At 49.7% G+C, this 24,900-nt stretch overlaps 8 protein-coding genes across 8 annotated transcripts; 4 read left to right on the top strand and 4 right to left on the bottom strand.

The window, feature by feature from the left end:
- Positions 1-271: 271 nt before the first annotated feature.
- Positions 272-884, top strand: CCOS01_10394 (uncharacterized protein; the record flags this gene model as incomplete). Its single annotated transcript, XM_060458550.1, has 2 exons — positions 272-487; positions 768-884. The coding sequence occupies 2 exons, from the start codon at positions 272-274 to the stop codon at positions 882-884; spliced, it is 333 nt and encodes a 110-aa protein (XP_060310352.1).
- A 1,068-nt stretch (positions 885-1,952) lies between these two features.
- Positions 1,953-3,548, bottom strand: CCOS01_10393 (uncharacterized protein; the record flags this gene model as incomplete). Its single annotated transcript, XM_060458549.1, has 1 exon — positions 1,953-3,548. The coding sequence occupies one exon, from the start codon at positions 3,546-3,548 to the stop codon at positions 1,953-1,955; it is 1,596 nt and encodes a 531-aa protein (XP_060310351.1).
- Positions 3,549-8,432: 4,884 nt separating this feature from the next.
- CCOS01_10392 (uncharacterized protein) lies at positions 8,433-10,203 on the bottom strand (the record flags this gene model as incomplete). Its single annotated transcript, XM_060458548.1, has 7 exons — positions 8,433-8,648; positions 8,725-8,877; positions 8,941-9,539; positions 9,592-9,785; positions 9,883-9,935; positions 9,994-10,047; positions 10,099-10,203. 7 exons carry the CDS (start codon positions 10,201-10,203, stop codon positions 8,433-8,435), a joined length of 1,374 nt encoding a protein of 457 aa, XP_060310350.1.
- A 774-nt stretch (positions 10,204-10,977) lies between these two features.
- On the top strand, positions 10,978-11,429 carry CCOS01_10391 (uncharacterized protein; the record flags this gene model as incomplete). The annotated part of the gene is made up of 3 exons (XM_060458547.1): positions 10,978-11,193; positions 11,266-11,313; positions 11,379-11,429. The coding sequence occupies 3 exons, from the start codon at positions 10,978-10,980 to the stop codon at positions 11,427-11,429; spliced, it is 315 nt and encodes a 104-aa protein (XP_060310349.1).
- A 265-nt stretch (positions 11,430-11,694) lies between these two features.
- On the bottom strand, positions 11,695-13,625 carry CCOS01_10390 (protein kinase; the record flags this gene model as incomplete). The annotated part of the gene is made up of 3 exons (XM_060458546.1): positions 11,695-12,248; positions 12,307-12,706; positions 12,783-13,625. 3 exons carry the CDS (start codon positions 13,623-13,625, stop codon positions 11,695-11,697), a joined length of 1,797 nt encoding a protein of 598 aa, XP_060310348.1.
- Positions 13,626-15,421: 1,796 nt separating this feature from the next.
- On the top strand, positions 15,422-15,687 carry CCOS01_10389 (uncharacterized protein; the record flags this gene model as incomplete). Its single annotated transcript, XM_060458545.1, has 2 exons — positions 15,422-15,577; positions 15,640-15,687. 2 exons carry the CDS (start codon positions 15,422-15,424, stop codon positions 15,685-15,687), a joined length of 204 nt encoding a protein of 67 aa, XP_060310347.1.
- Positions 15,688-16,253: 566 nt separating this feature from the next.
- On the bottom strand, positions 16,254-17,579 carry CCOS01_10388 (uncharacterized protein; the record flags this gene model as incomplete). Its single annotated transcript, XM_060458544.1, has 1 exon — positions 16,254-17,579. The coding sequence occupies one exon, from the start codon at positions 17,577-17,579 to the stop codon at positions 16,254-16,256; it is 1,326 nt and encodes a 441-aa protein (XP_060310346.1).
- A 3,318-nt stretch (positions 17,580-20,897) lies between these two features.
- On the top strand, positions 20,898-24,742 carry CCOS01_10387 (L-ascorbate oxidase; the record flags this gene model as incomplete). Its single annotated transcript, XM_060458543.1, has 6 exons — positions 20,898-22,244; positions 22,304-22,579; positions 22,635-22,747; positions 23,369-24,422; positions 24,491-24,593; positions 24,717-24,742. 6 exons carry the CDS (start codon positions 20,898-20,900, stop codon positions 24,740-24,742), a joined length of 2,919 nt encoding a protein of 972 aa, XP_060310345.1.
- Positions 24,743-24,900: the final 158 nt, after the last annotated feature.

Here is a 24,900-nt window from a genome sequence, read left to right as displayed (position 1 = left end):
GTCACTTTTACATCGTCTTTATCCAACCGTGAGTCTTTCAAAAAGTACCAACTTTGGCCCGTTTTTCCTGCCCATCGCGCCATCCGCCATTCGCCTTCAGGTTTCCCCTCCTCCCACGGATACTCTCTCTTTCTTCACGTCACTTTCTCACGAGCGCTATCACAACCACAACCTCTTCTTCTCGTCGCATTACATCTATCGCAATCGCGTCAATCTCGTAATCGTAAAGCAATAACTAACATTCCATCGCGACACCAGACCAAACGTCAAAATGGCACGTGAAGGAACCCGCTCCCAGACCGGCAACTCCAAGCCGCGTCTCTTCCCAGTCGTCGACACCGCTCCTGTTCGCAAGCAGAACACCACGACCACCACGACCGCAAAGAAGCCCAAGACTACTTCTACTGCTGCCAAGGCCGCGAAGCCTGTCGGCGTCACCAAGAAGAAGGCCACCACCGCCAAGAAGGGCCCTTCTGTCGCTACCAAGGTATGTTCATGAGACATTGTACATAACACGTGTGGGAGGCGCGCAACTCTCTCTCTCTCCTCCAGAACCACATTGTAATTTCTCTGCTTCTGGCGAGAATCTTGTTTTGGATTCGGTCCCATCATGTTGTGTTCTTGTCCAGCAAACCTGGGTGTCCAAGTCGCGCTTGCCACAAGAGGTCAATTATTCTACCCCATTCCTACGATACAGACCTTTTTCTTGATAACTCTCCTTGCCATTGCTTGATGACTGAGCTTCATCACTAACACACCTTGCGCAGGCCAAGTCGGTAGCCAAGAAGGCAGAAACCAAGGTGGCCGCGGCCACCAAGGCAGGGAAGAAGGAGACCAAGCCCAAGACCACAAAGGCAAAGGCGACCCCCGCCGTCGCAGCCTAAGTGTTTATCTTGACTGCTTCTCTCTTCGAAGCATGCCTGACGCATGAATGAGTCTCTCTCCAATCTTCAGTACGGCCGTGGCTTGCCAGTGTCTTTTCTCCTCCAAGATACCACCTTGATTGTTGTTGAGCGAGCGGACTTTTTGGACTTGCTATTTGTGACTTTGGGTTCTTGGGCGGGCGTCTTGTCTATCGGATAACTGCCTGTCTATGCGCGCCTCGTCCGCATGTTATTTTTTGGGAGGCTAGCTTCTCGTTATCCCTCTCTTTAGTGTCACGTTTGGGTTTCTTTCGGTCCATGGGGTGGGAATGCAAATAGGTAACTTACTTGTTGTGCTTGGGTCTGGGTCTCTGGGTTTGGGTCTGGGCTCGTCTGGTTTACTTCGCGTTTAGTTACTGCACTGCAGCTAGGACCGAACAGGGGTCCAATGGGGAACATTCAATCATGGATGAAGTCGGTGTTCGTTGACATCTCTGGTCTCAAGCCTGTGTTGAAAAGTGTCCACGACGTGTGGTTCTCGGCCTCACTGGCGCAAAAGATCGGTGTTGAGTGATTCGGACTCTTATGGGTGACAGCGTGTTCGAGCACGTTACTTGTCTTACCTAACAACGTAGCATAAGGAAGGCGTCTGGCATAGTCGCACACTCATCCAATATAAACTGGCCTGACGCCATGGGCTTTTCTTACCAAGCGTGGTCGATAGCCAATGATCAAGGGGTAGTAGCAGCGGCCACCGAGAGGAATCGTTGGTAGTAGTATATTCAAAAGTATAACGAATGTGGTATCAAGGTGCACAAAGTGTGCCAGTACGTCTATGACACTTTTCCAAAAACCCCATTGCCCCTTTTCGCGCCCTCCCCCCCCCCCCCCTCTTTTTGGGTGGCATACAGCCTTGGGACCCAACAACCCTCCTCCCCGTATCGAACCATCGTCGTTATGCCCAATAGGTTTATCCATCCAATGCCGCCGAACAAAAGTAATGCTGATGCTCCATAGTTTAACCAACCACAAGCGCCGTGTCCCCCATTACACCGACCAGTACAAGCTCCGTCAAAATCGAGAATGAAATCAGATGGGGAAGTTCAACTGCTGTTCCGCCCATGGGATGTTATAGTGGTTCTCCCAATTGCGTCCGTTGCGCGGGCCCTCCTTGATGAGCTGCATCTCCCGGACTCCGCAAAACATGCCGTTGCGCCCCGTTCGCTCAACCATCTTCCACCCTTCCCGGCGTTGGTAAATCTCTTCCATGAAGCGTTGCCCTTCGACAACCTCTCTGTGAGGGTTCGGGGTCGGGAACCGTGAAAAGTAGGTAATGATCTCCTGCGGCAGGGCCATGAGCCGTTCCCAATGGCGAATAACACGCTCGAGGCGTTGTGTTCTCTTGCGATAGGCCACGCGCACGTATGGGTTCACAAAGACGCCCATGTCTGGCTCTCCGGCCTTGTCTGCGACACTCGTAACATCGGCAAGGAACAGACAGCATTCGCAGGCGTCAAAGTAGACCTCGGGTTCGTAGCGGAATCGGACTGGTGTCGTGGTGTTGTGAGGGTGGTCTGGGTTAATGACGTGGTGCGCAATAGCTTGCCAGTCTTTCGTCGGCAGCTTCTTATCCAGGTTCTGGATGTACTTGGCTTGCATGGCCACCATTCCACCCCAGCAGCTCTTGACGGGGACCGCATCTGTCTGCGAGAGCATGGCCTTGCGTGAGATTGCCTGGCCCTTGTTGGTGAAGTAGGGGAAGATCGGGATGCCGTTGGAGTACCCTTCAGCATCGCGCTGCGCATAAAGGTCATACTCGAGGAAAGGGTTCCAGTCATAGTCCAAGGAACATGCCGACAGGTAGTGAGCTTTGCCGTCTTCGCCCGCATTCGTGTTGAACAGTAGATGAGCGGCGTCTACCGGCGCAAAGAGCGCGTCGTTGAGGAACAAGATCTTGTCATACTTGACAATCCCTGCATCCGTGTCGTACTGGTCCAATGGGTAGAGCGCGCGGTTGCGCATCTCGGACAGATACGCCAAGCGTTTCAACCTCTGTGTTCCATCAGGCATGGTGACATGCGGGAAGACGTTGTAGTCGACCTGACCCTCGCTGACGATCTTGTGCTTGCATGGCACATTTTTCTTAAACTCCTCCAGAGCAGCAGTACCCAAGTCACCACTGTCATTTTCGTAGATGCTAAGGAATGTGTTCTCCTCGCCAATCATGTGGATTAGGTCCAGTACATTCTTGGCCCATTCTCCCCCTGCAATCTTGCCCTCTGGGTCAAACAAACTGACGGCAATGAATACCTTTTCGTTTTGCATATTGGCGCAGCCAGAAAGGCTGTCGGACACCAGACATCTTTTTCTCAAATTTTTGTAGTGCTTCGGATGGCGCGTGTACGACGGGAAGAATATCGGTGTTGTAACGATGATGAAGAGTATGAACATGAACGTATATCGGAGTAGGAGTCGCGGGAGGGATCGAGGTTGTCGACGGAACTTTCTCAACAATGACTTTGGCCGTCCTTTAAGCCATGCAAGCAGTGTTCCTCGTTGCCTCCGGCGCGAGATCGAGGTCGAGCCGGGCAGCAATGGTTCCTTGTGTTCGTCATCGAGGTCAAAATCTTCTACGGATGATGAAGACCGCTCTTCAGCGAAGGCAAATTCCCCTGATTTCGGCATTGCGGTACTTTTGTTCGTGCCAATGAAACAAGGCTCGGTTCGAAGGGATCGTGGTCGTATCCGTCGTCTTCGTCGTTGTCGGCTCCGTTATACAAGTATGTTTCTATATGTAGGTTCTAAAGGGCATCACTGTGTAAGTCTATGCAAAAGTCGTATGCCAAGACAAAACTCACGATGATATTAAAAGTCCAAAAAAGATTCCCGTTGGCCGTGATCGAAAATGGATGTTGCAGCAGCTACGCAGAAGCAAGGTGTCAAGTCTGGCCGTTTTCGAGTTTTGTTTGGAACATGCGCGGTCAGAGGATCCAAGATCGGACGACGATTGCAGGGCTTGGACTGAAGACGAGCTGACGTTGTCTGAGCAGGGGAACAGGCCCAACGGGTCTCCTTGGCAGAGATGGGGAGGGGGGACTCGGGGGCAAGTCGAGGAAACTGAGGATTAAACTAAGGTAATAAGGTAGACCAGGAGAAGAAAGAAGATGGGGGGATAAGCATTACAAGAATGGTAGCGGGTTCTTGACGAAGCACAGGAAGGGAAAGGCGCGGAGGCGTGTAGGTCTGGAACGACGGCGAGGAGGAACCAGGACGAAAAAGGCTTCGAGGAATGGGCTTAGAGTTTGGGATCGAGTTTGGGGGCAGACCAAACATCAGTCCGGCCCTGCCCCAAAGGCAGCCACAATTCCATAGCAGACGACCCACGGTCCATGATCCACGACGGCCCACGGCCCACGGCGATGACGGCCACCGCTAGAGGTTGACCGGGGACACGACACTTCCGAATTGGGAGCAGCAGTGTGCGATTAGGGATGGTCCATGAGGTAGCTCATGGGGCCAGTGACAAGACCTGATGGCCCATGGATGGATGGACCATGGGAGTGAGAGAGACGGGGACCTGAGCTACACAATGTAGATTGACCCATAATCTTTCTGCTCCGTAGTTGTACAGACCATTTGTACACTCTGTACAGATCTGTATTTGTACAGTCGTTACGTAGAGGCGTAGAGGCGTAGCGTGCGGGTGGAGAGTGTATCCTAGGCGTGAACGTGGGAATGGCTGGCGAGGTATGCGCAGCCGCAGATGCTAGGGCAGACGCAACATGGCGACAGCTTGACTCGAGGGCGGCATGGGTTGGGTCGGTGCCATCGGCGGTAGACAAAGGGGCGCGCCGCGCGCAGTGTTTGCGTGGTTGCCAACTTGCTTGCTTGGTGCCCTGTTGAGCGGGAGTGGGTGCAGGGGAAGGGGAAGGGGAAGCAAGCGCAGGACGCATGTCGCAGGGCAGCGTGGGGACGCAAACCCTCGACGGGCTTCGAAACTATGTTTCTGTTCCGGCAATGCGGCGCCATCCTGGTCTGGACCTCATACACTACTTTGTACGCAGTGGTAGTGGTGGTGGTGGTGGTGGGGCCACACAGAGAGCAGCTTTGCAGCTTTGGTTTGCTTCATCCATCGTCTTCATGCAGAAGCGTCCATGGGAAGACGTGCGCCATTGGCCAGTATGAAGCGGTGGTGGTAAACCGTTGGGGTATGGCGGATTTGCCCTCAATCGTTCAGGCGTACGTGGTACTAAGGTAAGGTAGGATGGCTTTGGGCCGACATTTTGCAGGAAGACTGGAGGTGATGCCGCTGGGAAAGAGACTCAATGGATGACGATGGCCAGGTTGGGCGAGTGAGACATTGATGCCGATTTCCAAGTGTTGCAGCTTTCAGGTTGAGGTTGGGGGAATATCAAAGACAAGCGCCAAATGGGAGGGAACTGGATAGAAGTTCCGCATCCAGTATCAGATGCCAGGGCAAGAACGTGCTCGGTCGAGGTCGAAGAAGAAGGTCCGGCTGGGCAAGCGGCAGACATGGGTAGCTCCGGCACCTGCCAGCTGTGCCTCTCCCTCCTTACTTGTACCTTTACCTTGGAAAGGACCTTGGCATGCAGCTACCTACCTTACCTTACCTTACTCCGTACCTTACCCAACGTGCCTGATTGTAAGGCAAGGGTACTTGGGGAGTTGGGGTGAGCAGTGGAAACAACGACCATGACAGCAACACGCAAGCAGGTTGTAAATAAAGTGCAAACAAACATCACTTGAATTATTTTGATATATGTGTCGTTTGCACGGCCAAACATTGATGATCAGATTGTTATGTGCCGCGTACAGGGTCCCGGTGGTGCCAGTTGCTAATTGCAGAAAGACAAGGAGGCAAGGGGGACGGAGTACCTAGCGGGCCCCGTCTCTCAAGCATCGAAGATCGTAAGGTGCAGTCACAGTAAATGCCAAGGCCCAAATGGAAGGAGGTTTTAGAGCTCCCAACCGTGACAGTCACTGTGACACTAGACCAGATGTGGATTAACGCCATGTTCCCCTGCTCATGATCAGAAATTCAGAATCATCACTACCGGATGCACGGCCCATTTCTCATCTCGTTTTGGCCGACCTTTTTTTCTTCTTCTTATTTCCTTCCTTCCCAAATTTCTACTAGGCGGCAAGCAAGCAAGCAAACAGACACAACAATAACAAGTTAGGTATCCGTAGGAACCTTTCAATTTTCCCACTTACCTTCCTTTCACGCTTACCTAAGTTTAAAAGCACGGACACCTCTTTTTTTTTTTTTCCTGACTCCCCGAGACAGGTCTTCGAGGTTTCTCATCCTTCCCGTTGATTCCTTCCGCGGCCCCTCTCTCAATGGAGCACCTCAGCTCTTGGCAAGAAATATCTGCCATTCCAATTAAACTTCCATTGTTGACAACCTTCAAATTGATGCATGATGGAATGCATGGAATGATGCACATTGCACTCAGGACTAGATGCTCTACTTCGTACTGTTCACGTCACCACATCTTCCCTCATCATCATCCCACACACGCACACACACAAAAAAGGCATCGTTCCACTGTTCACGGCACGCCGCACCACCCACCTTCCGTCCTGTTGTGATGCACTGCGGTCTGCCACCACTGCCAAACTCCACGTTGCATCCCTGCCGTTGTACCGATTGGATCCGCACCACTGGGAAGTTCCCCTATTGCTGACTTGCTGTCTATTATTTCTGCTGCGCACCCAGAAATCTTTGCAAAGGCCAAGTCAGAAAAAGGGTCAAATTTTGGAGATCAAGAATAGCTCGCTACAATATCTGAAGACTTACCTACCTACCTTGCTGAGTATCCAACGACCCATGTCGCACTGCCCATAGGCATCAGACAAGCAACAATAACTGGCTGTTTAGTCCTTGGATTCACCAAGCATTAACTCTGCCGCGGTACTTCCGTCCATGCAGCAGCTTGCAGGCGTTGGTTGGCGACTTGGCGCACGCCATCAGCCACAATTCGTCGAGTCCCCTTACGCAATCCACTTGATAACGCGCTTTAGTCAGCGGCCGTCTCTCACTAAGATTTCCGTTGCTCACTCACTTCCATGTCACTCACTCATTCACCCACTCACTCACTATCCAGCCTTTCATGAGCATAACGGAAGAGGAGGACTCCATTGAGCAGTGTAGTAGCAATCCCTACTTCCGACTATGTACGGATACAAACGCACATCAAGTGACGCTTCTCCGAGGTATGGAAATGTGTCTTTGGACCATCACGATCCTCACTGGTCGCAATTTTCCCCTTTGCAGGCCATCATTCAACTCCCTCACGCGCCAGCTCCACCCTCATTTCGGCTCCGCGGCATCGTCAACAGGCCTGTACGAGTGAGGGGCCGCGATTCGCGGCCTCCGATCGGCGTCTGTCAGCACCATCTCCAATCCCTCCCACACGGCCACGCCTCTTTACATCTCTTCATCTGGCTTAGTGCAGGTAGATGCAAGACGTCCAAGAATCACGCTATTGCTTTCCCAACCTAACAGTTGAACTTTAGCTTCAGCTGGTCATGACACTGCGTAAATGGCAGCCTAGAAATACGAGCTGTTTAGATAACAACAAGCATTCTTACTGAGCATGGAGGTCTGCGGACCGTTCCTCTTCTCTTTACGGCTCAAGATGTGGGGTGTATAAGATTTTGAACATTGAAGCATCCGTACTTAATGCTCAGACGCCAGTCAATTCCACTCCTTTGAACACTACGGATATGGATACAAATAGGGTTTCTGACTCTCTTATTCGCACCGTTCCTGGATTTACACATGTAACTCTTGCATTTGTTACTGTATGATCTGAAGAGGATTGAAACCCCTGTAGACTGGATAACCAATATGAACCTTACCTTCCTCTTGGTGATCCTCGCTCCAACGACACGACTCACGACATGAATGATTTGCCTACATTTTCACCGTGGACTAAATGGACTAGGTAAAGTATCTGGTATCATTATTATCAAGAGAAATGGATGACAAGCTTCTGTACGTCCGATGAAAAGCCTCTGCCTTTGCGCATCAAGTGTCACTCGTCAGGCCGGAGCCTCGCCTAAGCTTTTTGTTGGTAGTAGGAGAATGCAAACGATTTCTGTCCTCTCCATGTCCTGGGGCAAAGGGGCCATTGAGACCCAAAGACTCAATCATAGAAAACCGTACTAGATGTACACTTATTTTCCTTTTCCCTGCTTAAGTCTCGCTGAACTATCCATAAAGGTGGCGTTCAAATAAAAACTACGTGAGTGAGTAGTTGAACGTGCGGTAACCGCCAAAGCTAAAGCCTCTAGAATAATAGGGTGAAAACTTCATCATTTACACGCCAGTGAGTATGAAGCAAAATAGCTCATAATATCCACGCCGACTTCTGTTAACCTTGGATCTCAGTGATATATCACCGCCTGTGTACCTACATCATTGAACGCCCACAATATCCAGTCGAAAATTCCTACAGTGGTGGCCGCCTCTCCAGATGAAACCAGGATTCGCCCTAAACCAGTCCCTTGCCTCATCTCAGTCAAACAGAGTGACCCCCCTCTCTAAACATACTCGAATGTGTCATGTCTTTGCGGTGAATTGAAGTAGTTGTCCGACTTATCCGCCATAGCCTTCTCTCGCCGTGTCCCCAAGAACCATGCAGCAAGGGTGAGCAGTGTGAGGCCAACTGCAAGGACTGCGAATAGCCAAATGTGTTTCGATACCATAGACTGACCTTCAACTGCCTCCCAGTTGAACATATCCATAGAGAATATAGCCTATGGTTGTCCTCAATTAGTACTTACAGAGGAACTCATGGAAAGAAGTCTCAGCAAATTGCAATAAATGGCTTACCGCAACACTAGATAGGGGGAGATATATCATTGTTAGAAGCGCGATTGTCCTCATCTGAGCGCTCTCGACCTTTGTTTGTACTGCAATGGCAGCATTTGCTTTTGACATCTTGGTGTTGGTCTTTGAGTCTTGCCTTGCAATGTGGTTCCAGACCTGCCGATGTCATTACTATCTTTGACTCTTGGAGTCAAGTCTCGCGTCTGAAAGATGACTTACTGTTTGCATTGCCAATGATGTGTTGCAAATCATCATCTGGCACTCATCAATCTTATCGTCGTATTCTATCATGATGTCGTCCACCCTATTCTTCATCTTTGTCCCTACTTTCGCCATCTCTGTTGCTCTTGGCTCACTCTTGTGAATGTACTCAACCCCGCTGAGAGACTCGAGCTCTGTCGTTATGATGTCAATCTCTTTTGAGAACTTTGTCAATTGTCGTTTTGCCATACGAATTTGGTCCATCAAACTCTGGCTTTTAACACAGAGAGATAAATGCTGTTGCGCCTTTGAGCCGTCCGTATCTGCGTCTGGACTCCAGGGATGTGTCTCAAGCTTCTCTGATCGAAGTGTGAAATCATCCAACAGATCTTCGACTCTCTCAACCAACCTCGCTCTCTCTAGCTCTTCGAATATCCCTGGCATCATGAGAGGGTGGAAGGCTTGTTTGCCTGCTCTTCGCACTTTTGACTCAATGCTTCTCATCTGGTCATCGTTACAACCATACACCACAGCGAACGTGGTCCCGGTACTCGGTATATAAGTGGCAGACATTGCCAGATCGTCCGGCAGACTTGAAGACATGCGCGCAGAAAAGGCTATAGTACGTGTCAGACTCTTGAGGTAGACAGTAGCGAAGGAGGAACGAACACATCTTGAGATGACCTGACGTCGCGTCATCTTCACGGGCGGAAGAGAAGCACGGGACCAGTCTTGCTATCGTTCGTTTAATATTTCGAGATACGTGAAACTCTCTAGTGATTCTTTCCCAAGTGTTTCCTGTAAACGGGAGGTATTGTATTCTGCCGGGTGCTTCGGACATCGGAGGAGCCCTGCTACACAGGCTATTCGGAGTCAGTATATCATGCCATAGTAGCATTGCCTGCTTGTGATGTGGAATAGAGCGTTTGGATGCCCGGTATCTTAGAACTTTCGACTCACATCACACACAGTCCTGGCTTCAAGTCCTTCCAGTCAGGAGAGCTACTTTGTGGCTGTTGGCACTTGTAGTCAGCATTGCTGCTTGGCTGGTGGAGAATACTTCAAACTTACAGAGCTAAACCATCGCTCCCAGTCTTCTTTGGTATAAAGGGCTTGGCTTGTAGGCTATGGAGTGTTAGCCACCCCGAGAGCTTTATGTAACAGGTCGCCACAAACCTCCTCACCGTCTAGGGATGTGAGCACCACAGCCTTTCGCTCGGAGTATCCAAAGAAACCAAGATCTGACGCCGACCATGTCATTGTTTCAATTGGTAGATCCATCCTTTTAACTTGATGTGTCAGTGAGTATTGATTCAAGAAGACTTTCAAGCTCCTGGGTTCTCAACTCCGCGAGTATTGAGATGCGTGGTCCGTCAGAGGTAAGGGCCTTCTTGATGGTGTCGAACGACGGTTTCTTTCACAGCGTCGATAATATACCCTGTGTATGTCGACTCCCTTGATAGATACATGTATAAGTATGCGAGAGTCGGCTCTAAGAAGGACGCTGTTTCCGTAGCGTCGTTCATAGTTTCTACACTTCCAAACCTCTCTCGACATCCTGCTCTCTAGCCTGCCTCGCAGGACGCCTTTGGCCGGTTTAGTATGCCTCCATGCCCCCTGCCCACACTACGCTGGCCGGGACCAAGACCAGTCAGTATTATGTAGGCTTACTCGCATTGCAGCAACCGAAAAGCCTCTTTGCCTAGTGTAGCTATGCAGGCAGATTCGAGGTGGAGCGATAGGCAGTGTTCATGTATGTGTTGTCGGGCCGCCATTGGGTTCTTCTCATGCATCATGCAAGACAGGGCGGGCGGACATCGAAATCAGGATTGGATACCTGCACGCATGATCCTATCCTCTCTAGATAGAGAGACTCACCAGTGAAGCCAGCTCGGATGCCGCCCCCGCCGTTTTTGCCTTTTGAGGTCTCCAACCACTTCTTCCCCCGCCTTGATTTGGACACCGAAAACCAACAAGCCTCTCATCCAAATTGCTGTGAAGCACACCTTTTCGGCACTTGAGGGAGAATACATCATAAAGCACCGAAAGCCCGGGATGTCTTTCTTCCGCAAGAGCTGGGGCCGCGGTGATAAATCAGAACCGAAGGCAGACCCTGAAAAGAGTAGTACGCAAGTGACACAAGCGACAACGAAACCCGGGCCGGGATCAGAATTCCCGTTCGAGGAGAGGATGAGAGCGAGATATCATGATTCTGCAAAATTGAAAACATCGCTGGATTCGATCTTTGGCCAAGGGAATTATAAAGTCAAGGTACACTGCTGTTACTACAAGACATGCTCATTTACGGCCGGTACATGAGTTACTGACGATAGCTTCAAACAGGAAAGAGCCAACAGATTCATCCTCATGCTGCCCAAGCCACTTGAAAAGGTCTGATATACCCCCTGGTAAATCCACAAGTTGAACTGAACGAACTAACGTATTCGGGTTTGGAGGGCGAGCTAGCAGCGATCGAACAGCGCATTAGAGTCCACTACAGCGATTGAGTTAGTAGTTGGCTTTCAAGCTCGGGATATGGAAATTCTGACGTTTCGAACTGAAACGTTGTCTTAAGGTCGGACATGTGTGGACGCCCTGACCTTTCTTCTTTGAATCGTGTAATTGATGAAATCTAAAGTTCGTGGTCTGACGCGGGCTCAATGATAGCTCATGCTACTGGGTTTGAGCTTGAGCATGAAAAGATTTGATCCATCCACCTTCCCGGGTCTTAGGAAAGTTGCCTGGGCTTCTCAGCCATCTCTTTCGCGAATCTTAGCTTTTGGGCTTGAGATAGTAATCGGGGTCGACGGTGCAAGCCTTCAAAAGTTCATTCATCCTTTTGCTCAATAAGCTTGATGGGATTCTCGTCGTGGACTCGGGATCTAGCATGCGGTCTCGAATGACGTCAAGCAAGTCCGAAAGGTACCAGGAACAGTCGCGGTGGTTCTTGAGTTTCGTTATCCATTTGGTAACCGAAGACTTGAGATAAGCCTTCTTGTCTTTGATTGAGAAAAAGACATCAGAGTCGAAACCATGTTTATCTTGTTCCAGTCTGAAATCGGGAAAGGTTTTTTCCACGTCTTCGAGCCCGAGCAAAAACCAGGTGACATATTCGAGGAACACACATCCTAGGCTGAAGATATCCGACCTTGGTGACACGAGACCGAATTCCAGGTCAAATTCGGGGCAGCGATACGTTGCCGTTCTTTCCAGGCTGTTGGGGTCTTGTTTTGAGCGGGAAACTTGAGTGTGCAGTCGCCCGAGACCGAAATCCGCTAAGGCCAAAAGACCAGGAAAGCTATCCGATTTGAACCAAAGGAAATTTCCTGGGGGAGAGTCATTCAGTAAGTCGTGTATAAAATGGGATAAGAGTAGTCAATTTACCTGGCTTGATGTCCCCATGGCGTCCATACAGTTGCTTGTTGGAGTCTCGGTCTTCTAGATATCGTACAGTTGGTTCGCGATCGTTGTGAACATAGCGAAGAGCTTCGGAAACTTCATAAAACTGAGTCGCCATCCACTTGCAATGCCGTTTATCTCTCACTAGAGCTTCATTGCTCTGCCAAAACTTGTTCAGTGTTCCATCGGCCCAGTCAAACAAGAGATAGAATGTTGATTCTCTTGTCGCTGCATTCTTAACCTCGAATGTGGCCAGGAGCTGTATGATGTGTTTCTTTTGATAGTTCTGGGCAGTGGAAACTAGTGACGACAACTCGAGATTGAAACTGTCGCGACTATGCGATGTGAGTTTCTTCAGCGCAAAGTAGCCTTGTGGATGCCGAATCTAGATGGGTGAAACTGTTAGTTAATTTGATCCCTACCCAGGCCCTTCTCAAGGTCTGCTCTACAATGTAACTTACCCCATGTACTCCAAAGTCAGAATGACCTTCGTGAATCTTTACTTTGTATACCTCGCTGAAGCCCCCGTATGAATTCCCACCAGAATCTGATTTTCTTTCTTCTTCCTCAACCTTAGCCATAACCTCCATGGGGAAGACGTCTCCCGTATCTAGAAGGTAATGTTGATGTGTTCCATGCTCCCATTTGATGAAGGGAGAGCACATGGAGTAGGTCCATTGGGAAAATCTATTACGATCTTCTGGTCGACGATAGCTATTGAGTAGGCGATGTTCCTTGTGCTTCCTGCACTGAAGCGTTCGACGTCTGTCGTTGGGTACCTTTCGAAGGGGCAGGCAGCTGTCCCTCAGCTCATCAGTCCACATGTGTTTTGCCATATCCTCGGCTTTGTCAATTCCAATCAAAATTGCGAGTAGCTTGACACAGGGCGACTTGGAGCCATCTGCGCTACCATACTGGATTTCTCTGGCGAGCTGATCTTTGTCCTGTATGCCTTTGAAGCACTTGAGCACATGAACAGCAGATAAGACTCGGCTGTGTGTCATGATCTGTTCAAATGTGCGCCTTGGTATAAAGTCCTTGTCCGGTTCAAGAAGGTCAGGCACCATGGCAGCCGCTTCGTCGAGTTCTTCGGCAATGATTCTGATCACATCGTGTTCGAAACGAAACTCTTCTGGTCGCCTGGAAGCCCCAATGGATCCTCGGCTTGCTGGATTTCGTTGTTCGCTCTTTAGTCGAAAGGACTCGCCTCTGTCATGGATATGTGTGACTTTCTGCGGATTATCCAATACAAGCTTTCCTTGTTGGAACAGCAGCCTAAAAACCTCTTGAGGTTTGGTTGCCATGATGCAAGTAATACGTAGTCTGACCTATGCAATGTTAGGGAGTCCAGCTCTTAGCCAAAACCCACCGGTCAGTGAACTCACCAATGATGTCCGACTGGTACCTTTGCTAGATCGTGGCTCAGTGACGGACCTCAGAGCTGGTTCTCGCAACTTATAACCACTGCCTATCAATCAAATGTGATGCGCAAAGACGTCGCGCCAGCGTAGAGGAATTCCACGAGGCGACGCTACGTGAAGAAGTGCGAAATCCACATGCACGCAAGATGGAGAAATGGGGCCGGGATGGAGCAGATCTTAAAGCCAATCGTACACAGAGAATGGGCTGTGAGAGTTGAAGTACCTTTCTCAGAGTCTATATCCCCAGTTGATGGAGTGGTGCCTCGGGCCATGATTTGTTGGCCTTGCCATCTTCTTGCCAGTCTCTGTCACACATCCTTGGCCTTATTAGGAAAGCCTCGTTGACGGGCCTTGCATCTAATGTAGAATTCGGTCAGAGAAACGGCCGGAGAGCACATGGCGATGGCATCTTGATAAGGCAGAAGCAGTAAGGCACTGGGGCGCGCACCAGGATCTCAACAAGCCGCAGCAAGATGAGGGCAGTATCGTGATTGGTCTGGTTATTATGTCTTGCACTTAACCGCAGTTGGCATTCCACACGTGCCGTCAGACAGCCTGCTTATTCCATCTGAGAGAGCCCGACGAAGTGTATGCCTGAGGAGGCCTCGGCCCACCGCCCACCTTCATCCCTCACGCCGAGCAACAGCCCCCACAGGCTGCCTCAACATCGCCTGCAAGGAAGCAATACGATAGGAAGGGATGAGCTTTCCAACCTGTCAAAAGAGCAGTGACTCTCGTTTCTATACATTCTGGATGGGCGGAGTACCTAGATCTTTGGAAGTGTCTCGGAGAGTTCAGAGGGGGTATACGAACTAGTCTTCGTGACTGGCGTTGATGCTTTTGGGGATTCAATCGAGATGAAAGAAAGCATAAGAGCAATCAATGAGAATAGACTTTCAAAGATTATTCATATTATCCGACTCCTACCATGAGAATAGTCGAAAGGTTTGAAGTTCCGATGCTCCAGATGAGTCTGTTGAGAACGTGCTGCGCAAGATGCTCCAACGAGCAACACTGCACTGTCGCGGCAAGACACGGGATTCGATGGCTTGCAGCACCAATAATCAGCCCACTTGATGAAATGTGATATGGCAGCGAAGTTCGAACAAAGCAGATTGTATGTAAGGAGCGCACCCATGACAGTGAGGGATTGCGAACCTTGCTTTTATTGCCTGCAGTGTAACCAACATGCGTTGACAACACGCTAATACTGCGGCTCAGTCGGTCAAAGCCTCAAGGCGAGGGGCTGGGTCGCCCGTGGTCCGCCTCGACCCTTGTCTCATACCCAATCAACAAGCCAAGGTTGTCTGCGTTGATGGCCGGGAATCTAGTGGGACAACATGACCGGTGAGACCCGTGTGACAATGATGTGGCGGTCAGGGACTAGACGACCACATCCTCATAAGTTGAGTAGGTCCTCGATGAGGAGCTCATGGGAACGACTCTTGACCTCACAATTAGGTGACTAATCACATTCATTGGTAGCAATGTGCCGACTCTTGCCACTCTGATCACCCGGCCGATTCTCTTTTTCGCGGGCCATTTCCAGGTTGAAATAGGAGTTTCGCTTCCGACGACTGTAGCGCAAGGCGTCTGGCTGCCTGCTTCCTCCATCGCGCCCTACCAGATCCCCGAACAATCACCTTGTCGATTTCGTACCTCAAATTTGAGTAAGCGTCATGGCCTGGCAGCAAAGACGTACACCTTCCGGCAAGGTTCAATGGCAATGTAATCAGGATGGCACCCAGAATGCCATTATTTCTGCATCTCAAGTCAGCTCCAGCCAGCTCAAGGAATACTTGGACACGAATTATCCGGGACAGTACTCAGTACAGGTAAATTTTCTATCTGCCGCTTTTGAATTTTACCTGCCGTGAGGAAACTAATCATGGCCCAGCTGAAACGGGATAAATTCCGAATCACAGTTGGGTCACGCGTCCGTTAGCTGCATTGTAAGTCTTGCACAAAGAATAGCGACACCAACAGTGACTGATCTCGAGATACTAGTAGAACTTCGCGCCCGTATTGTGACCGACCCTCGCCGCAATGGGCTTGAATCTAGAGCAATTGCACCATAGTGCTACATGTACAGAAGGAGTGACAAAGCTTGCGCGTGCAGTGCGCTGGGATACTTCACAAGGCATTGGCTCGGTAAAAATAGCATAGCTAGCAATAGCACAAAAACAACCATAAGAGATTCTCAAAGAAGACGAGCTGGCGTAAACGCAAAAACCAGGCAAGGCCAGAACTTCAAAAAGGTTCAATGATGCACGCAACTAGGCAAACAAGAGGCTAAATCTAGTCGCTATTGTTGAGATATAGCGCAACATAGCTGAAGGCGATATGGCTGACAATCAATTCGGCATGATAAAAGGCGTGCTAATTGCTGTTATTGAGAAGAGAGGAGGAGTTTGCGGATAGTATAATAGATTGTATCAAGTGGAGGGGATCTTTGTTCTGAATGGTAAAGCTGAGAAAGTCACGTTGTACACCGGTTGACTCCTTCGGGCCTCACAATGTGAGTGCACGAACCTTTCTTTCCACCGCTGCTAATGCATCCATGCCATCATTCTCATGTTTTAGCTTCATTGCCGCCTTTTTGAACTTGGTATCTTGGAAAATACGGTCAACTCCAAGCCTGATTTGATCTGTCGAAGGCCTCTGGGTCGATAGACTGACGCCAAGGCCAGCGTAAACTGCCCGCATAGTAACTTCAATCTTCTCCTCGCTTTCTCCTGCTAGTACAATGGGAACACCGTTCCTCACAGCATGTGTTAAGGCGCCATATCCCCCGTTGGAGACAAATACATCGGTATACTCAAGCATAATGTCGTAAGGCATATAGTCCACGACCCTAGCGTTCGAGGGAACGACAAAGCCATGAGGGAGTTGAGCGCCACGGCCACCCAAGGTTGCAACAACGAGGATGTCTTCAGTTTGAGAGAAGGCTTCGATTGTTGGAAGAACGAGTTCGGAGTAATCCATATTGACAGTACCTTGGGAGACGAAGACCACATGCCGGTATTGATTGTCTTTCTGAGCTCTCTCGACCTCTGACCACCATGAAGGATACTGAAAGCTTGGAGCAGCGGACTTACGAGGCAAGACACCTGCGAATTCCACAGATGGTGGTAAGTCCGAAATGTTGTATTCAAGGCTGGGAGAGCAAAGTTGCAACGTATAGTCATGCGCCGTGTAGCACGAACGGAAAATGTTTGTCTTTAGGATGGCCGTACACCCAGTATCCTTCATGGCCTGCTGCCACGCATCGATCATAGGTTTCATTGGGCCTCGCTCAACCAACTGTTGGAGAACCGCATTGCGCTGACGACCTGAGTCGGTGGCGTCAGCGGGCAAGCCAAGCGAGACTGGTCCCGTGTCTTGACTTTCCATCATAAAAGCTGCCACACCGATGCCAATAGACTTGGGCGCCGTATTGAAGCCTTGAGGCAGAGGACGGCCATGTCTGAAAGGAAAGAGCGACCAGTTGAAAATGTCTTCGACAACAATGATCTGGCGGTCTGGATTCCGTGCTTGTAATTGGGAAAGAACCTCCTCCATCTTTAGCGTTCGTGGAGGAAGTGTCTCCAAGAAAACAGCTTTGATCTGCGCAGCGAACCGCTCCGGACCAATCGGCAAAGAAGCTGCTTCGCGGAGGGCTTGGTAGGTCGTGTTGGTCATAGGGCTGTTGGTAGGAACCCACTCGGCGCCCGTCTCTTCGACTTTGTTCCGGAAGTCTTCAGTTGTAATAAACACAACTTCGTAACCCTTCTTGACGAGGTATGCTGCGATGACAAGGAGCGGGTTGGTATGACCTTCTCCGGGGAAGGCCGCCATGAGAATGAGAGGATTGCTTTCTGAAGCATGTTGAGTGACTTTTGATTTGTTGACCGTCATCGCGTAAAATGTGATTGATCACTTGTATCTAGAAAAACTTCGCAACCAGGAACAAATGGCTCTTGGGCCTCTTATAAATACGTGCTCATAAGTCTATGATCATTCGCGATGTCACCATTTGCTTATGAAGCATGAATGGAAACCATGCATCGTGTAGTAACAAATATGGGCCATTCGCAACGCGTGGGGATGGACTGAACGACGATTGAAGATTTTGGTTGGTTGTTGAAAGCACGTATGGATACATTTGCTGACCAGGCTTGGCGACCGAGCAAAGACACGGTGTGATTGTTCATGGTTGAAGGCGTATTCCCCCGACTGAGACACTCGTCGTGAAGTGCCAGAACAGCCGCTACGTGGAACCGAGGGGCCCCTTGCAACTTGATATAACGATTGGGCAACTAAGCATCCAATCAGAAGCTTAAAAGTGCGTATGGCTAATTGATATTCCAGTTGAGCCGCTGCGCGTAGCGTTGTCCAACTTGCACATGAGGTGTCATCCGGGTACCAAAGCTCGCGTATTGGTGGGAAAGACGCAAGGCGACAATGCTTACAGATATCAGTAGCCCATCTTGGACATGAAGACTAAGATCTTGGCACTGGTGATCTTTCGGGCTTGCGCTCGGGATACTTTGAGCTCCTTTGGCGACTCGGTGTTACGAACGGCGCTGTGAGTAATCTTCCTACGTAATACGCCACCGAACCCTTGATACCTGCTTCTACCCTGAAAAGGGCGTTGCGATATACGGACAGCTTGTTCCTAATGTTCATGCTACATTGACAAAGTTCTCGCTAGTGACGCGGCTGCTCCCGCATCTCAAAGCGGACGCTCTTACTTGATACTCCATAGCTTTGAATGAGAAGCACATTCTCTTCAGAAAACCGTCACTTGACACCTGGAGCAGTGTGATTTTCGCTTTCACGCCAATACAGCGGGTCTCTGCATCTTTGCGTAGTATTCCTCCCGAACTGTGAGGTGGCGAGGCGCTAACGTCGTGTTCTCGGACTCATTGCACTAAACGCGAGGCGCGAGCGCCTGAACGGCACTATTCACAGTACTTCATTACTAAGCGGCTGCCAAACTGTCTAGGTATTGCCTGAACAGATTTGAGATCTTGAGATCGATAAATTCTCACCGCCTTCGCCTTAAGAAACATAGGCGAGCTAAAATCCATCTTCCAGCCCATATTTATTACATAAGCCTCACTATTGAGAATACTGTCAAAGTCCTGTCATTAATTTATTGTGGGCTTACAACCGCACTCTTAGCGTTTAAGACCAAAAGACCGCAGACGTTGAGACCAGCTAACACGTACGGAGACACTGCTCACTGCTCAGTCAACTTGTGCAGGCTGATATACCCCTGCAAGTGTGGCAGTATAAACAAAATACTGCCACATTCTAACATGTCATCATTGGTTCTTGTAAATACGTCTTCATGTAAAGCTTTCTATCAGCCAACTCCATTGTACTATACTAAAGCAGATTCCTGAGAGGTTATGTGACTGAAGTAGCGTAGTTGTCTATTTAACAATGGTCACAGACCCTTTCTGTCTCCAATTAACCTTCTAGCATTATTGAAACTTCCCACATCCGAGAGTTCATGAATGGGATCGGCCTCTTCTAACCAAAATGTGCGTGCTTTTCAAGTTAGATTCCTGAGCCATATGGTAATCTATTAAGTACTTGCGAGGATGATCTGTTGCATACATATTTGTGTAATTCGAGATTCAAGTGCGTCATGAATCGCTTTCCGATGTGTAGAGTCCCGTTGACAAGGTCACTAGGTTGGCTGGATCCCTCAAGCCCCAATTAGGCGACCTTGACTCAACAGGAAACTAACACATATTGCATCAAATTGTGGATTAAAATGACGCTTTCAGTCTTGAACCGTGGAACCTTCTGATAGCCGGCTGCTATTTGGTAACATCACTTTTCCATCGAGCAGGCTCGGTAACCCTTTGCATAGATTTGTGGTGCCGGCTACTTATCTAAGAACCGGGGGTTTGGGAAGGGTTAGTGAAATTGAGGCATTCCTGTTATCAGGAATGCATGCATGCCGTATTCTCACCTCTTCCTCGAAGTTGTCTTCAGTCAACTAAGTGTGGAAGTGGCCGCTTTGCAGCAGTCCATTTTGTCCTCTTTGTCAATTCTCCCCTCTTGGCAGGCAATTCGAAGTACATGGCAAGGTGTAAACCCTCGATCAAGAAGGATCCGTGATTTGGCTCGTCGAAGGTATCCCTGATGGAATGGAATTCCCTAATGTTCTCGATGAGTTTCATCGTATTAGGCAAGACTGATTCCGGGTGGCTTGTAATGTTGTTGGAGTCTCCGCGCTCACTCGAGTCAGATGAAAGTATGGCCAACTGCATATTCACGTAAATATTCAGAATTATCCACCTCAATCCAGAGCCAGAGACGCTAGGTGCTTTCCAGCGTCGGCGAAGGCGATGTGTCAAAATGATCATCGACTTTTGTCGGATTATGACAGAGGTTAGCAGGCGAGCATGACTCTTGATATGTGACTTTTTGGTACTCTTCATTTGAACCCAATCTGGGGTCGGCCTACGCCGTAGTCGAATCAAACCTTATAGGGCTTGTTGAATTCCTTTGGCGTGCAGTTGCAGGTGAGCTGGCCTGCTAGGGCGGACGCTAATCTAATAAGCGCCCGCAGATCTCAAGAGACCCTTGACTTCAAGTCCGAGAACTCCGGACACGAGGTGGCCGAATGCAGAACATAGCTTCGAGACGGACTTTCGGGAACAACCATCAAACAAAGAAACAGGCTTAATTGGAATTTGAAATAAGTACAAGGATCAACCAAAGTCTATTCCAAAGCCAACAACGCTACTCAAGCCCACTCTCTTCGCATTCGCAGCACTAGGGAGTTCCGATTGGAAACAATCACATTTTAGGTTTGCATCGCGGGGCTAAACCGGCACAGGGCCGCTTGACCTGCAGTGCCGGCAACGTGTGCGTGTACCGCCGACGAGGAACGAAGCCAACGCTTCGGCGGGTGAACGCAACGGTAACTTTATTAGTGGAATGAACGAAGAGGGGCTACGAATGCCCACGGTGATGTTGGAATGGGTAGCGCAGAAGGCTAACTCAATGATGGCATTCCCTCATCTTTGCTCTGAGACAGGGCGCCGAGTAAGGGGGTTCGTGAGCATACATCTAAAGTGAGGCCCTTTGCCAGATTCTGCTCGACGTACTCGGCTCCCACACCCTCCTCTTTCCTCTGTGCGTTCATTGACCATGATGCAGTCGTTCGTTTCGGTACTTTGTTTCTTTGCCCTGCTTACGCAGGTCTCTGCTTGGGGCCCGCGCAAGTCGGATCACGGGCCCCCAGGTCACTATGGAGGTCGACAGAAGCATGGTGCCAGCTTTACGCCGGACTTTGTGTTGAAAATGACCTACGAAAACGTCTCAATTGGTTGCCAGACAAGAATGTCGGCCCTGATCAATGGCACATTGTTCGGGCCGACGCTCAGACTCAAGCCTGGGCGAAGAAGTTGGATCAGAGTCTACAATGATATGCCAGACCACAATGCAACCATCCACTGGCATGGTTTGAGCATGCGCATGGCACCTTTCTCTGATGGTAGCCCATCCGCCACCCAGTGGCCTATTCCACCTGATCATTTCTTCGACTACGAGGTCTACCCCCTACGATCCGAATCCGGTACCTACTTCTACCATTCTCATGTCGGCTTCCAGGCTATGACAGCTTCTGGCCCACTGATCATTGAGGACAAGGCCGAGCCCCCCTATGCATATGATGAGGAGAGGATTGTCTTCCTCACCGACTACTTCAACAAAACGGACACCGTTATCGAGAAGGGCCTCGTGGCAACGCCTTTCACCTGGTCTGGCGAAACGAATGCGGTCCTCATCAACGGCGTCGGAGTCTCTGTTGGGGAGACTGCCGGAAATGGAAACTGCAAGCTACCAGTCATCGACGTGGAGCCTGGAAAAACTTATCGCATGCGCTTCATTGGTGCTACGGCATTGTCCATGGTGCAAGTAGGCATCGTGGATCATGACAACTTTACCATCATCGAAGCTGATGGTCACTATACCAAACCTCACACTGAGAAGTTCATGCAATTGACTTCGGGTCAGCGTTTTGATGTCATCTTCAAGACTAAGACCGAGGCAGAGTTAAACGGGAAAACCGACTACCTTATTCAGTTGGAGACCAAAGACCGTCCGAAGGTGTACCAGGGCTATGGCGTACTACGATACTCCAAGGCACAACCGCAGATTACAACAGCTCCAGTCACTCCTCCTCTGACACTTTCCAACAAGACGTATGAATGGGCAGAGTATGCCTTGGAACCGTTGGTACCAAACAATTTCCCCCAGGCTAGCGAAGTAACTCGGCAAATTCACATCGATAATCGTCAACTCGCGACCCAGACTACCCTTTGGCAGCTCAACGGACTGCAATGGAACGAGACTTCGACGCCTTATGCGGGAGATCAGCCCTACCTGATCAACATCTACGAGAACGGGCCGTCTGCCATTCCGAACTACACTGCCGCCATGAACAACAACGGCTGGGATCCGACTACGTTGACATGGCCGGCAAAGATGGGCGAGGTGAGTGTTTGATGCTGTTCTGTTTCACTCAATAGAATATTGAGTTGACATGATCCAAGGTTCTCGAGATTATTTGGCACAACACTGGATCACTGGTTAATGGCAATGGTGGCCTCGACTTCCATCCCTTTCATGCTCATGGCGGACATTACTGGGACATTGGCAGTGGCAATGGAACTTACAATAGCACCGAGAACGAGGAGCGGCTGAAGAACTACAATCCAGTCAAGCGAGACACAACAAACCTTTATCGATATGGCGAGAAGACAAAGTCTGGCGATGTTTCCGGGTGGAGAGGCTGGCGTCTGCGTGTGGAGGACGCCGGTGTATGGATGGTAAGTCTGCTTCATTTCCACAAGACTTGCTAGACATGAGCTGACCAAAGCCTAGATTCACTGTCATATTTTGCAACACATGGTTATGGGCATGCAGAGTGTTTGGGTCATGGGAGATTACCAAGACATTACCGGCATTCCCGCTGTTGATGCGGCTGGATATTTGCAGTACGGAGGAAACGTTAATGGCAACGCCACTTTCGCACCATCAGTCGTGCACTTCTTTGAGGAAGATGAGGAAAAATGATACCCATAGACTGAGATAATTGTTAGATTTAATGTATTGCAATTGTTGTGTCCGTAATCGTCACCAATACCACAATACAGCCAATAGTTGCGGACCCACTGCAGGGATGATTATGGTTTATGCAATGAATCAAAACCCAGGAGCCGCCCACGTTCTACAAGGCAGCCTCACTGTTCGTTCAGCTGAAAGCGTCTCCTGACTCATGATGTACCATAACAGCTTTTTGATGGTGAGAATAAAAAGCATTCCTGTGCCACGAGTCTTGGCAATGCCAAGGGACTATTGCATTCAGTGTCAGTTAACATTGGTTCTCAACTGAAAGGGAGATCTCTCTTCCTCTACGAGAGAAAGCCTTCATGCAATTAATCCACGGTTACAATGCGCTCTGCGCCTCCCATATTGGGCTGGTACTACTCCTTATTAGCTTTTTTGTTAGTTGATCAGGACTTCTACTGCTGCATTCTTGCATTTGTTGACAGTGCGTAGTTTTCTGCTTTTGTTGCATCTCGAACCATCTATAACATTTATTTCCATCCTTTAAGCCGCTACCCTGGGCCTCGACTTTGGGCCGCTTCTCGACTACCGTGGAACATTGTCAGCCTTCAAGGCAACCTCGCTTGGAAAATCCGCGAGCTCCACGAAAAGTATGGCTCAGTTGTCAGAATTGCACCTGATGAGCTGTCTTACACGAGTTCTACGGCCTGGAAAAAGATATATGGTCAGAGGTCACCAGAGTTTGCGAAATGTTTTGACGGAAGGGGGATCGCTGGGCCTAGTGTGACTAACCCAGCGATTCGCAATGGCGGCATCGTGACGGCCGAGCAGGAGCCTCACTCTCGACTTCGTAAGGCAGTTTTGCCAGCCTTCAGCGACCGTGCACTAAGAGAGCAGGAGGATATCCTCCAGCTTTACGCAGGGAAATTGATGAAACAACTACGATTCTCTAGCGAGAACGGAGCTCCTCAGGACATGGTCAAATGGTTTAGCCTTGCTGCCTTTGACATCATTAGCGACCTGGCATTTGGACAGGCGGCTGGGTGTCTAGACGATGCATTCCAACCATGGTTGCAAGTCATTGGTGCTCGAGCGCAGGGAATTGTCCGATACCAGTTCGCTATCTACTATGGACTTGAAGCCTGGCTAGAATGGCTCGCCCCAAAGGCCCAAAAGCTGGCTCTGAAGAGACATGGCGAGTTGACTGCCGGCAAAGTCAAACGCCGACTTCAACAATCCGAGAATAAAAGAGATTTTATGAGTTACATCTTAGAAAACCCACAAGCTGACCTCAGCAATGCCGATTTGGTCAGGATGGCGTCAGCTTTCATTGTCGCCGGCAGTGGCACGACAGCCACTGCACTTTCTGGCATCACCTTCTACTTGTGTAGCAGTCCAAAGACGTACACGGCACTATCGGAAGAGATCAGAACCGCATTTCAGACCGAAGATGAGATCTCAATGGCATCGACAGGGGAGTTGAAGTATCTTAAGGCAGTCATCGAAGAAGGGCTGAGGATATATCCCCCCAGCCCAAGCGCTCTGCCGAGATTTGTGCCTGGAAGCGGTGAGGAGATTGATGGGAAATGGGTTCCTGGGGGCGTGAGTCTGATCCGCGACGAATTGTCACTGAAGGCGATAGAAGCAAGCCGCTAACATTCTTATCGTAGACGGCAGTTGGCGTTCATCAGCTTTCCGCTGGTCACTCGGAACAGAATTGGACTAATTCAAGGGAGTTCATTCCAGAGCGATGGCTAGAAAAGAGCGACATATGTATGTTTGCCAACGACGATAAGTCTGCGAGTCAGCCGTTTTCTTATGGTCCTAGAAACTGTATAGGCAAGAGGTAAGACAGCATTACTTTCGTCCCATGTGCTTTCTAACCATGTTCCCTAGCATGGCCTATGCAGAGCTGCGCATAATATTGGCCAAGTTGATTTGGAATTTTGATCTAGAACTGACTGAGGAGTCAAAGAAATGGACTTTGAGACAAAAGACGTACCTGATCTGGCAGAAAGTGCCTTTACTGGTTAGGTGCAAGTACAGACAATAGCACATAGTCATTGACCGTGGCTTGACG

Source organism: Colletotrichum costaricense (assembly GCF_030867565.1).
Source record: "Colletotrichum costaricense strain IMI 309622 chromosome Unknown Scaffold_11.1, whole genome shotgun sequence".
In the NCBI taxonomy this organism is placed as follows: Eukaryota; Fungi; Ascomycota; class Sordariomycetes; order Glomerellales; family Glomerellaceae; genus Colletotrichum; species Colletotrichum costaricense.
The sequence above is the reverse complement of the archived record's forward strand: the minus strand, read 5'-3'. Positions and strand labels throughout refer to the sequence as shown.